The sequence below is a fragment of the Fulmarus glacialis genome, unplaced genomic scaffold (genome assembly GCF_000690835.1).
Source record: "Fulmarus glacialis isolate BGI_N327 unplaced genomic scaffold, ASM69083v1 scaffold17600, whole genome shotgun sequence".
NCBI classification, from domain to species: Eukaryota; Metazoa; Chordata; class Aves; order Procellariiformes; family Procellariidae; genus Fulmarus; species Fulmarus glacialis.
The window spans coordinates 245-13430 of record NW_009189808.1 but is presented as its reverse complement, the minus strand read 5'-3'; the positions used below and the strand labels follow the sequence as shown (position 1 = coordinate 13430).

At 39.1% G+C, this 13186-nt stretch overlaps 1 protein-coding gene across 1 annotated transcript in view; it reads right to left on the bottom strand.

Moving 5' to 3' along the window:
• The window catches only part of AASS (aminoadipate-semialdehyde synthase), a 27656-nt gene extending 16166 nt beyond the window's left edge, over positions 1 to 11490 (bottom strand). Inside the window, exons 1-13 of the mRNA XM_009583503.1 lie at positions 11278 to 11490; positions 9953 to 10129; positions 9219 to 9303; positions 8420 to 8487; positions 8160 to 8306; positions 7103 to 7181; positions 6888 to 7015; positions 6567 to 6715; positions 5253 to 5375; positions 4989 to 5100; positions 4410 to 4469; positions 4249 to 4316; positions 237 to 358 (exon numbers count right to left, since the gene is read on the bottom strand). Of these exons, the coding sequence (XP_009581798.1) occupies positions 237 to 358; positions 4249 to 4316; positions 4410 to 4469; positions 4989 to 5100; positions 5253 to 5375; positions 6567 to 6715; positions 6888 to 7015; positions 7103 to 7181; positions 8160 to 8306; positions 8420 to 8487; positions 9219 to 9303; positions 9953 to 10129; positions 11278 to 11490 (1531 nt within the window). The remainder of the gene's footprint in view (positions 1 to 236; positions 359 to 4248; positions 4317 to 4409; positions 4470 to 4988; positions 5101 to 5252; positions 5376 to 6566; positions 6716 to 6887; positions 7016 to 7102; positions 7182 to 8159; positions 8307 to 8419; positions 8488 to 9218; positions 9304 to 9952; positions 10130 to 11277) is intronic.
• Between the last annotated feature and the right edge of the window lie 1696 nt (positions 11491 to 13186).

The following is a 13186-nucleotide window of genomic DNA, read 5'->3' as shown; positions in this document are numbered from 1 at the left end:
GGTTACACATGCAAACAGTAAACTTTGCATGTGGCTATGTCATTTTCAAATCAATTATATAAACTTAAAATCTTAGAAAGCTACAAAATGCTTTTCTCCTGTGCATAATAGCAAAGATTTTCTTTATCTGTTCTGAGAACCAGATCAATTTATTACTTATGAGAAAGGTTCTGCCATGCTATCAGGTTTAAATAAGACATAATTTTTCAATGAAAAACAAGCAAAGTCGTACATACCAACAGTGATGTCAACGTTGGAATCTCTAGTGAGATATTCAAGTACAGGGCCAGAAACATAGCCAGATCCGAGCAATAAAACCCTCTTCTTATTACCCATCTTCAGCGACTGAGCGTATTCCCTAGGAGGTATTACAAGCAAAATTAAAAACCACACAGAAGAAGGAAACTGTAAGCTGCTAAAGCTAACAGAGTAAGTATGTTTTTGTAAGTCTACAAACCAAGAGCTCTATTTAGACCAAGAGTCAAGTTCCTGGTTATCTAACCCAAAACTGGGCAATCACTGTGCAGCACCACTTCCATTCTTCTGCTGCATAACTCCTAGTTTCTCTCATCTAATCTAAACATGATCAAATCCATCAGCATCTCCACTGCTTCTCCAATTGCTACTGGCTGTTCAACAAATTTTTCCTCAGTTGTCATTTTATTTTTCCCAATGGCCAAATTACTGTAACCTGATCATTTGAGGACCGCCAAGCTATCTATGTCATGTTGGGCTGTCAGAAAGGGATTCCAGGCTCTGCCTTGCTCCCTTTACATCACAGGTAACTGTTAAAGTACACAAAACCATGCTCATGAAAGCGTATTTTAGGTAAGTTATACTAGGTTCATATTAGTCCACCATAGGAACATGATAGTCAATAAAAGTCAAAAAACAGTCAATGCCCAATTAAGAAATCCTGTTTGCAGACAAGAACTCAGATTTGAAAACCATCACAGAATGTTTCAACCAAGCTTCTACTACTCTCCTAAATAAATTTAAGAAGTAGCTCTCCTGTTGACTTTCAATATAAAATGTATTCACATGAGATTTTGCATTTCTTTTTGCCAACCAGAATAATGTTGTTCAGCAGTTGTTTAAATATGCTTCATAAACGTATAAATTATAGTAGGAAAACACATTTTGGTTGCTTATAATTATTTTTCCTTTTAGCTTAAATTTGCATTAAGTTGTAAAATGAGGATTGTAAAACTGTTTGTCTAAAGTATCATCACTATGCAGATAAAAACTATTTAGCAAATAAAAAAAACCTTCTTAAAGCACTTTTTGTTGTTGAAGAAAGGGAGGCTGTTCATTGCCTTATTGTTTAACCTAATTAATAGAGACTGAGGTTTGGCTTTTCTTATCCCACATCCTGAAAACAAATTTCAATAAATAGGTAGGACTTTTGAAGATACAGACTTATGGGAAACTTCGCAAGTGTATAAGCAAGTTCCTCAATTTCCCCTTTATCTACCGAGAGTTTACACAGGCATATACTGCATTGTGGATTATGCCACAGAAAGAATCCTGACCTCTGGCCGACAAGCTCATGTCCACTTTGTTTAAAGCTATTGTCCTTAGAAGAGGACTAACCATATGTCTACTAAATAATGTTTGGTTCAGACCTTTTTGGGGCTCCACACGCATCCATAAGTCAATTTTCAGTTGTGTTTTTTTAGTTCAAAAATGGCCATAACAATGAAGGATGGTGTTGCAACCTGCCAGAGCAATACCTAATAGCATGACAACAAGAGCGGTATTGCATGACCTAAAGCATGGCATGAAGTACCCGAGTACATCTGGGGGAACAAGGCCTCAACCAATAGTGTTGGAAGACTACCCTGAGTGAAGAGAGTTAAATCAATACCAAATATATCTGTATCACCTGTGTGAAGCACACTCCAGCCTACTAACTGTGTCTGAGTATTTGTAAAGCTTGAATTACTCTCCAAAATTCCAGATGTTCCATCCTCCCTTCCTCCACATTCAGGCTTAATTAATTTTTTTTAAAAAGTCATTCTTTTCAATTCATTAAATCTGAATGGGATGTACCAATGTATCACCTCTCTAATCTAACTAAATTATTACTATAGATTACTGTACATTTTGACCTTCACCCAAGTTTTACAGATTTGATTTTTTTAAAAAAGTTAAATCATTATTTAATCCATTCACAGAAAGCCTCCTAAGCCCTCCACATCCTTTCATACGACAAACCCAAGGACCTTCCTCCTACTACTATCAATTCTAATAGAACATTTTCCACAGCTACCCCCTCATGGGCAAAGGAAGAGAAAGAACTCCTCTCCACCCTTTACTTATAGCAATAGTGGTATGCAGGAGCTTAGAGCAACAGTGTTGCCAAAGGGGAGACTTCCTATAGGAAAGAAAGCTGGATTTTGCAATCAAACTTCTTATCATATTTATTGTAAACTTTTCCAGTGTCTAGAACGAAGTCACACTTGGATCAAACATAGCATGTCTGCTCTAACACAGGCACAAACAGGAGTTGCCAAATGACCCATCAAGAGTGGGAACAGAATCTACAGTCCCAGAAAAGCACATTTCAGATTATGCCTATTTTCTACATACAAGTTTAAATAATTCAGTTATGTTAATCTATGAACAAATAACAGTAACACTTAGAGCTCCACATTGTTAATGGGACATGCCATTGCAGCTGTGGATGAGGAACCGGTAGCAGGTATGAAGCAAGTAAAGGTGAAAGGATGGACATAAGTTCAGTAAATCAAACTGCTCCTGCATTCTGATGGCACCCAAGACAGTTCAGCTCATACAGTCTGGCTATCCTATAGTCTGAAATGTTCATGTACATCCAAAGGGTATAAGCAATTAGTCTAAATAGAGCCCTCAGAAACTAAACTAGACACAGCATAATACTTTTTAAGAGTAATAACACCTGTAATTCCTACAGGCTCTAAACAAGAGCCTATCGCTAAACCATGACACTTTAAGCCGTAAAATCCCGGCTTTCATTTGCATTATCTCCAAAGTCTGCAAAGTAAAGGAGGGTATTGTTAGCACGTCTTGCTTTTCTAACAGCTAAGCGAGAAACACCAATGAACAACTGAACATCACATGCAACGCACAGGTCTGCAGAAATATCAAAAAACTACCCACAAAAAACCCTTTGGGAGTGAAGTCTCATGATTCTCAAGCTAGTTCACACAAGACCATGCAAGCAACTATGGAGAAAGCAAAAAAACCCAGACCATCGTGCTGTGTGAGGAATAAGAAAATTTGTTACTGAGACAGCCTCTTCAGGTGGTCTGCCAAACAGCACACAACAAAAATCACTGTGAGCTGAAGTCTTTGAGAGGCAAACAGCATGTTACTTTGGGTGGAAGACGCACCTATAATTCATCATGAACAAGTTCATAACCAGAACTCCCAAAGTTCCCAAAGGAAATTGGAGAAGTTTGGCATGCAAAAGTCAACACACTGTGCTTTTAATGCATAGCGCACGCAGTGCTTGTGGTCAGACCAATTCCAACTTTTATATAATGGATACTGCAGCTGGCACCAGCCATGAACATGAAGCCAAAGGTACCCACTTAATGTCAAATTAACATTTTTCATAAGTAAACTATAGGTGTTTGTCAATAAGAGGGAGCAAGGGAAAGGCAAGGGATACCCAGGTTATTTATACTTTTGTTAGCTTAATCCACTCAATGTTACCACTGGCTGATAACTACCAAGACAAGGTACAGATGAAGTGGTAGCTAAAGCTGTAGCTACAGGAGTGTAATGAAAAGTCTGAGAGTCTCACAGAGCCTCCTGAATACATCCAGTCACAGAACAATGCTATACAGCACAGCACTTGTGCCATACTAGAGGAAACTAGATTCAAGGTGTATTAGAGAGCTTTTTCATTTCAGCCATTCCTTTCAAAGGACTGTATGTTATATCCGTTTTAAAAGGGCAAGGAGTAACAGAATAATACTGGCATGTGGCTGTTTTCTGCTTCTGGCAAAACAATCTTCATAAGAAAGAGAAAAATGACCACTTTCTTAACTCCAATGTAAGTTAATAACACATGTTAATGATTTAGGCAATGTGCATGAAGAAAGAAGGAAATCATCAAGCTAGGAGACATTTAGACATAGTGCAATATAGCAGTATTCCACCAAAACACAAGAGTAAATAAACGCAAAAGGGGAGATAGAATGCAGAGAAGTTTTTTTTTTAAATCCGGAACCAAACAAACTTTAAGAACCTATACATTACCTGCTCTCCCTCAATTTCTGGATATATTCATACTTAGCTGTCAGTGAGCCATTGGATGCAATCACTGCCTAGAAATACATGAAACAAATTTTGAGGGTTTTTTGTATCTGTACATTTTAAAGCAGAGGAAGACAAGCAGAGCGCCAAATTGCAAAACTTACATCTCGAACAACGGATGAGTAATTCTGGCTTTCAAGAGGTTCTGAGCCTTCTGATAACAGCTATGGAGATAAGTTATTTGAAATCAGGTCATTTTATTTCCCATAATTTTTTTCAGAGTAAAACATCAAGATTTTAAGCGACATGTAAATGCATGCAACAATACCAATATCTTGTAGATCTGAAGTTCTCCTGGCCCTGATCAGTGTCATTTGACTTTTATGAAAATACAGGAATTCAAACAGCAGTCTGATTGTGAGTAGTTGTTGCGTGCCCTAAGAAAATCAGATTTAGACATCTACTGCAAGGTCCAGGGTCCTGCCAGAGTCTGTTTCCTGCCTACAAAAAGTGTTCTTGACAAATCCCTAAGGCATCTAGGTCACTAATGTCTCATTCACATGTTGCTTTTTGAAAGTATTGTCTCAAGACTTGGAAAGCTTTTTTTTTTTTTTTTTAAGTACAAAGTCAGTTATGTTCTACAGCAGATTCCTTTTGAATGTATACAGGAGACCAGAAAAGCAACAAACAAGCAGACCGAAGTCCGAGTCTTTTACCTTCTTGTTGGACACATAAGACCTTACCATCTCTTCAATATATGGGAAAAGCATATCGCCAAAGTACTCTGTTGCTTCTATTGGAAGCTGTGCTGGCAGATTGTCAATGGAACACATCAGAATCCCAGAGCCTTCAACACTGAAAGAGAGAACATAGCTCTTCTAAACTACTTCTCCTTGCTGCCTGAAAGGTACCACCTTTCAGAAGTGTTTTAAATGCATGATTTTTCAATATAATGTTTCACTGTACAAACTACAGCAGAAAGCAATAAAAATTAAAGGCTCTCCCACCTGTCATGAATAATATGCTGGTCAGCATCATACATACAAAATGGACTGTCAATTGTTGTACACTCTGTCATAAATTCTATAGATCCTCCAGTGTCTGCTGAAATGTCACATATTGCCAGAAGTCTAAAGTGATTAAACAAAAAAGAGAAAGGAATAGAGCATTACTCAAATCACTAAAGAACATAGGTATAAGAGATCACAAGTGAACAGGAAATAAAAGAAACGTGAGAAGATCTATCTCACTTGTAGTTTCATTCATCTTAACCAATTTAGAAGTCAACACAACACAAACAATGACCTCCAGAAATATAATGGAAATCTGGCCCTATTGTAGTCATAAGATTTCCACTCACATCAACAGGATCCATATTTCATGTGTAACTTCTCAAAGACCAAGAGAATCTACTCATCCATCGTTTTTTCTCTGTACTCCATGTACTTCCAACACCACCCATTCATTATCATCTACCAATTCCCCTGAGTTGTCACTGGGCAGTCCTGCTCTAGAATAACATCATCATCGTAAAGGGAAACCTAAAGAGGTGGCTGCCTCCTTTCAGTTCACATACAGCTGGCACAGGTGGAACATTCATTAGCCTAACTCACAACCTCTGGCTCCACTCAAGGTTAACACTTAAATTCTGTATTTGTCAAGTGAGAGAAAGAAAGGTGTCAAGAGTGGGCAGAGAAGAGACAAAGACCTGCTTCCTCACCAGGATACACTGCCATATCCTCCCCAAAACCATCCCCGGGCCAGTCTCCCAGAGAACTACTACACAGGACTATTAGAGAAAGGGTGGCTCCTACCCTCACCAAAAGGAGACTAACCCTGGATTTGCACCCCACGTTCCATCCTTAAAGCTATTCAACGGTTGTGAAGCGTTCCCACTACCTGCTGCAGAAATGAGAGGTGTTAAGGAACAGTTATTGACTGACAATTGACAGGGTAGGAAGAACTTAACCAATAAACTCTGCTCGGGCATAGAAACTTCTAGCAATAATGGTGCAGTAGGTACACTTCCTAGATGTCGCACTGTTTGTACTGGATTCTGCACAAGGACCAATGACAGAACTACTTCTGCAGAGAGAGAGCCGATACCTGTCAATCATTTGTACTGTGACGTTTTCAAAAACTCCAAACTGTGACAACAAGACTGCAAAGCACAGAAGAACGAAAGCAGAATCAATGGGGCATTTTGCAACATGCAAGAGGAACATAAGGAACAGAATCATTTGGTAGATATTGTGGTGGAACTGCCTAACAACTTAATCATGGTGCTGCAGAATTGTTACGAGTCAACTGAGGTGTCTTACTTGTGTGGTAACTCAGGACAGCCCTCCATTGCACCAGCAGCAGATCTAACTGGCACCAGCAGCTTCTGAGCATCCTGTCGACTTAACAAGCGAGGAGTATGTTGTTCCCAGTATATGCCATTAATTAAACAAGTTGTGTAGGGTGCAATCTGCAAAGAAAGTTACAGATGCCTGTCGTTCTCATCTAGTACTTTAAGAAGCTGAAAGCACCTGGTCTAGGGTTTTAAATGAATGCTCTCTCAAATGATGGATATGCAAAGGTGTAGTAACTACCAACACTCTGCAGAAAACCTTTCATGAAAGAACAGAAGAGATGCTCACATCAGTGTTAAAGCGAGAAGTGTAAAGTTCTGGATGTTTATCATAGTCTACTGGATCGTATAGTCCATCACGTTTCCTTACAAGATGATGGTGACGACTTAACACTGTCCCATAGACTTTTCTGAGGTCTGAGGTTAAAAAAAAAAAAAAATTAGCTGTTATACTTGGACAAAAAGGGTTGCAGTGTTTTCAATCACTTTATTGTCACAGCATACCTCCAGATCTGGAAACTTCCTTTAACTCATGTGGTTCCACAAACTCACATGGGAGGGCATTGAACATTTCTTGAGCACCCTGTAAACCATGAAGTAGGATTCAGAATGAGCAGAGAATGTAAAGGTAGTGTAACACTGCTCATTTGGTGTGTGAAAACAAATACAAAAATGCCACACACAACTTGACAGTCCTGCCAGAGAACATCTTCAGAGATGTACAAACTGTTTCACACATACCCCCGCTTATCCAAAGCTGCCTGGGTAATATGTACAAGGAATTTACATCATTCCTCATTTCTGCAGCATGCCTGACCCACAATCCAACGTCTGGTTTGTATTTCTAATGGCAGAGCTGGGAGGCCTCAACTCAGCCACAATAGATGGTTTTGCTGCCACTCTGAGGAGCAGTTTCTCCTTAGGGAAGACCCCTGAAGCCACTGCCTCACCAACCAGGCTGTTCTAAACGCAAAGAACTTCAAGATTACTTTCCCAACAAGCTGTGATCACAGAACACAGGCCTTTCAGACATGACATCCTTTTGTCCAGAAAGCACACATTTACACTTTATAACTGAAGCTTAGTTAACTGATCTTTGCTGCCAAAACCAGGGATGAGCCTTTTCCCCATGTCATAGAAAATAGCTCTAAAGTCCAGCACTTGTAAGCCAAGTCAATGCTATAAAAACAGATATAAAAACTTAGCAAGTATTAGAAAAAATAATTCTTTCCCCCATACTTTAATGGGGTGATTCAATATACCTTGTGAGCCTGGAGGCAACAGAGGGAAGAGAGGGAGACAAAAATCATGCAAGTGGGAAAGGAGAGAAGAGCGCAAGACTTAACCTATTTTTCATGGTAAGAAGTTAGCATGGTCAGCCTTGCCAGGCATGATCTCATCTTAAAGGCATTAGTTTAAGGTACTTAAAAATTCTTACTGGCAAAAGAAAACCTGAAGGCCAAGCAAACAAAATGAACCCATCAATCCATTTAACCTGATACGTATCAAATGCCAAGTTCTATTAAAAATAACATAGCATTTCATCTTGAAGAATTCTTACCTTAGAAACATTACCAGTGCCTGTAAACACAAATGTTAAGGGCCCAACTGACTTTGGCATCAATCCCAGTGAAATTTCGTACCCGGCATCCCGTACTGCCTGCACAGCCTGACTGCTATTCCTGTAGTTATGTGCCATCCCAATGTGCTGAAATCAGAGGCACAGAACCATCAGGATATTTTCCATATTGAAATACAGACAATTAGCAGATGCTTGAATGTCATTTTGCTAAAGAAAAATACATACACGTATACTCTTACCATGAATGGAGTGTGATGTCCCAGGGCTAAAAATCGTAATCCCAATCCATGTAAAATATTGATCATTCCTATTGTTAAAAAAAAAGAAGAAAAATCAGACCATCAGTGTTAATTATGAATATGCACAGTTAGAAACTGCAGAGACTGACTGACGTCTAAAATCATCCTGGATATTTTTGCCCATGTTTTAATATGAATCCTTTACTTCTAAAGCAAGTCTACATAAAACGAGGGAAGGAGAAATTCAATAGCAGGCCAGGACCTTACACCTGCTCTTGGCCCACATTATGCATTTCAGTACTATTTAATACTCGGATATCCTTTTATGAGATGCATCCACATCACCAAAGAAGCAGATAATAAAGAGAGTCTCCTGAAGAAAGAGTTGAAGTTCAGTAGAAAGGAATGAGAACCACGCCTCACAAAAATCAGTGTAAATGGATAACAGAGTGACAAACAGATGTTGTTCAAACTCGCAGGACTGACAGCAGCCATTTCTTTCAAAAGCCTGTTCAGCTGATCTCTTGATGTTTAGTCTGCCTCAGATTAGTTGAATAGACAAACAGGACTTCAAGACAACATAAAATAGTAGATTTGCCAGGAATCCACAGGACTATTTGACATGTAGTCTCATCAAAAGTAGGGAGCACAAAACAGAATGGAAAAAAGCTCTTAAAAGCAAGAGTTAAAAATGCAGTTAAAAACGCATTGCAAGCCTCAACTTTCAGGAAACGTAGACAACCAGAAGTATTACAAGATGTTACTTGTTGCAAGCCTGCCTTTACTTTATGCACTATACCTGCTACACCAGCCCATTTTCCAAAGGCCACAACTCGCATTCCTTTATGATCAACCATTTTTTCATAGTCAAACAGTCGAATTTCCTGAAAATACATAGCAAACTGAGTATTAAAATTTTCAGTGAATGCAGTCAGTGGCATGTTGCTCTCCTAGGAACTACCTTTTCATATGCCTTTGTCATCCTTCATGATAGAGGCTGATGGGCATATAGAAGAAAGGCAAATAATTCATAATAATCCATAACAAGATGTAAGTATAAAAATAAAAACCTAAAGGTTGCATTGAATTCTTGCTTTAAAGAGTCTCTGCACTGCCCGTGCACTCTTGTCACACAGCTCCTCAGCGTGCCACTCCAGCTGCTGCAGACCCATTCACATCCTCTGCCAAGAGGCTGCTCATTTCTGAGCGAACTGGCTGCCTCCTCTGTAACGACCAATACACGCTCTAGCTTAGTAACTTTCCAACAAGCCTTCATGCTCACACAGCATGAACCTCTCTTGAGCATACCACGCTCGCAACTCACCTGCCTTACGCACGTAAACAGAGTAGTACTGCAAGCACGAGATCCTCTGCTCCAGGAAAGGATACTGAAAACAGTCCTCATTAATTATCTACAAATATGCATGCTGAAAGTAACCATATTAGGCAGCAAGCTTTCGATCACACTTCAGAATTGAGTTCAGTTTCCACCCCAAGCTAACAGCCAATTGTCTTCGCTATGACACAATTTACCTGTCTTAGAATCTCATCCAAAAGGGGCATGTTCGCCTCTTGGGCTTTAATAGTGTGAGAGAAGAAGGCATAGTTCTTTTTAGGGATTAATTTGTCCTCTGGAGGTCTCTTCACACCTACTATCAGAGAAGCCTCGGAAATATCTTCCTGAATAATGCCACCTGCTTTGATGTAATCCTATGAAAGAGAAAAATCAAAGTAAATTTTTCTGGTTCTTTTCATATTCAGATCTCAGCACATAAGCAACTAGAACAGAGGACAAATAGATAATTCTACAAAGCAGAAACAAGTTACTGCATGTGATAGCTTCATAAAACTCTTTATCAAAAGGGGTATCAAATATCAAACTAAATTTCCATGCTAATATCCTATTGTATAAGGCGAAAACATAATTACGTGTTAGTAAATTCCTTCATCTTAAATTCACAGACTACAAAAAGGATATTTTACCACAAGTATCTTACAGTATTGCAATAATGAACAGTCCTTTGTAATGTGTTGAAATACTTGCAAATAAGTCTAGGGAAATCTGACAAATGAATCTGAAGACTGATTTTATAAAATTGTATAAGACTAAGTCCAAGCTGAAGAGCAACTTCTAAAAGAATGTTTTTCCATATCAAAATTTATTTTTGTTCTCCCTTGTCTCAAATACATATTAAAATTCCAGCTTTCAATATCGTAGTTGTGTACCTAATGTGATCTGTGCTTTGGTGAAAACCAGCACTGTGCCTTATTTAAAAGGTGATATGTGCAAGTGATCACTAATTCCCTACTTACATTTCAGTTTTTATCTGTTGGCTCAGATACCTTACAGCAGAGTATTACTGCTGCTACAAGAACTGTAAAAGCTCTCAGTCCTGAAGCTCACAGAATTAAAGAAAAAAAAACTCTCTCCTCATTTTACATGAGGAATGGGACTCACTAGATTCGTCCTTCCTCTTTTTTTTTAAATATGCTTATTTTTTAGAGTGTTGTCTCCAAACAAACAGAAGACAAAAACAACGTTAAATGAATTCCCAAGTTTCTACTTCAAGAGCACCTAGAACTTCTTCAGAAACAGATGAAAGGGCAAGAAATCAATAAAAACAACTCCAAAAACCCACCAGTGTGCCAACACTACATTAAAAGGCTAAACAAACTACTTTTTCTCTCCACTAGGACACAATGACTCCTCATTTAAAAACAAAATTAATAATATGTTTTCTCTCATATATTCTTTGAATATTATTTTTCCTATATTTTCCTTTGAATGTTATTTTTCCTGTACTATGGTTAATAACTGAACTATCGTTTTGCTTATCTAACTCAAAATGGGACCCTACCTTTTCATGGATGGCTCTCCGGTTTGACGGCTGCACCAAGACCTTGTATCCCATCTGTGTCAATTCCTTAACATGCTTTGGTGCTAGAGGTGCTCTTCTTTCCCATGCGTTAACATCTTCTCTCCTGATTGCCAGCACAGACTTACGATGATGCCAACACTTAGCATGATGGAACGCACACCTACCATTTGTGTGACTAAAGGCTCGGAACATGGTAAAGCCTGATGGCAGGAAAGACAAAGTAGTAAAATAATACATGCATATATGTGCTTCAAACATTGTTTGTGCAAAAGTTCTGGTCTCCTTTAACATCTGCTGTAAAACACAAACCAGATACTTTATACTCTAGTTACACCCTACTTTTGTGAGACATGAATTTACTTTCAGCATACTTTGTTGCATCTCAGTTTGGTGTCGTTACAGAAACAAATTGTTTGCACTACTGTAAAGGAAGGCTTTTAATGTGTTCAGTGTACCACGTTTTTAATTACACGGCTTAAAAAGAATGCTGGAAATTTAAAGATACCAATTAAATACATTTGCCAGCATAAACATGCAAAGACCATTCACTTCTCAAAGCTTGCATCAAGAACAGTAAGAAGTAACAAACACACAGAAAGCAAGTAGAATAGAGGCTATAATGCAAGCAATTGATTAAAAGAGAAAGCCCAATATGTAAGACCAATGCTAAGTATTTTTACATAACTAATTCTTACACAAGCTGAAAATGGAAGATAAGGACAAGACCTTAATTACTGCTTAGCAGTCAGCATATGTGTGGCCAGGAGCGACAGGTTTTCTTCCTAATCAAAATTCTATGCAAAGTGGAAAAGCACTGCAGAGGATTATCCCTTTATTTTCTCTCTCCTCCTCTTCACTCCCAGTGAAGCATATATGCCACTGCTTGGCTCTGCTGTGAATGGCAAGGGCTCTGCACAGGTCCAGCACCGAACACCTAGAAGCCTAAGGACTTCAGATATTTATGCGATTAAAAGATGTGGATCTCAAAGATAGAGGCTTCAAAGATGTGAACTTTGTTTCCAAAGCAATTTTAACTGATAATTATATGAATCTCTGTATACGAATCACTTGGAAAATCCTGTTTGTCCTCATGCCTCAATCTTGTAAAATCTCTACACCTAAAGCCTTAAGAGGTCCTATTTAACTCCACTTGGTTAAACAGCAAAACTAGCACACGAAGGAAGGCATGAACAGAAGCACACAGCCCTCTACGTTAGCTCCAAGTGTGGTCTTCCTACCATCGCTAGATTTGTCCACCAGCAGAAGTTACTGTACAGAAGTTGGAGATATTTTATGACACTGCTCTTCAGCATGCTAAGAGGATCCTCAGAGAGCATGTCGGTACCTCTCAAAAATAGAGGAAGTCTTGTCACACAATGTCACTATTACTGCACACCAAAATGTAACGATGAGAGCAGTTCATACCAATGCACTGTACCTCATACCCAAGCCTGCAGTGAAGCAAATTTCCCTCATAGAGAGGAGTCCTACAAGAAAAACACCGCTTTCAAGAGGGAGTGAGCTGCCCTGCACTTACAGCATGTGAACGGGAATCAGGGCAGAAAGCAAACGCTCCCTGTGACCTCTGGAAGTTCATACGCATGCCTCCCTGTGTATGCTCAGGCTTAGCCACAGAGATACTGATATCCTGTTGTAAAGGTGAAAGTAGCTTTAGAATTCAAAGCCTGCAGACCTGGTCAATCCTCTCGGGCCTCCTCAGCACCCTGGCTGAGCGAGGGAGCTGAACGGCACCGGTTCTTCATCGCCCATGCTGTGGGGGCTGCTCCACACAACTTTGAGTTTAACTGAGACTAAAATAGCGCTAGGCAATATAGCAAAGGCAAAAAAAATAACAGCAATGCATTTGACTAGAGCACACAATTTGAAT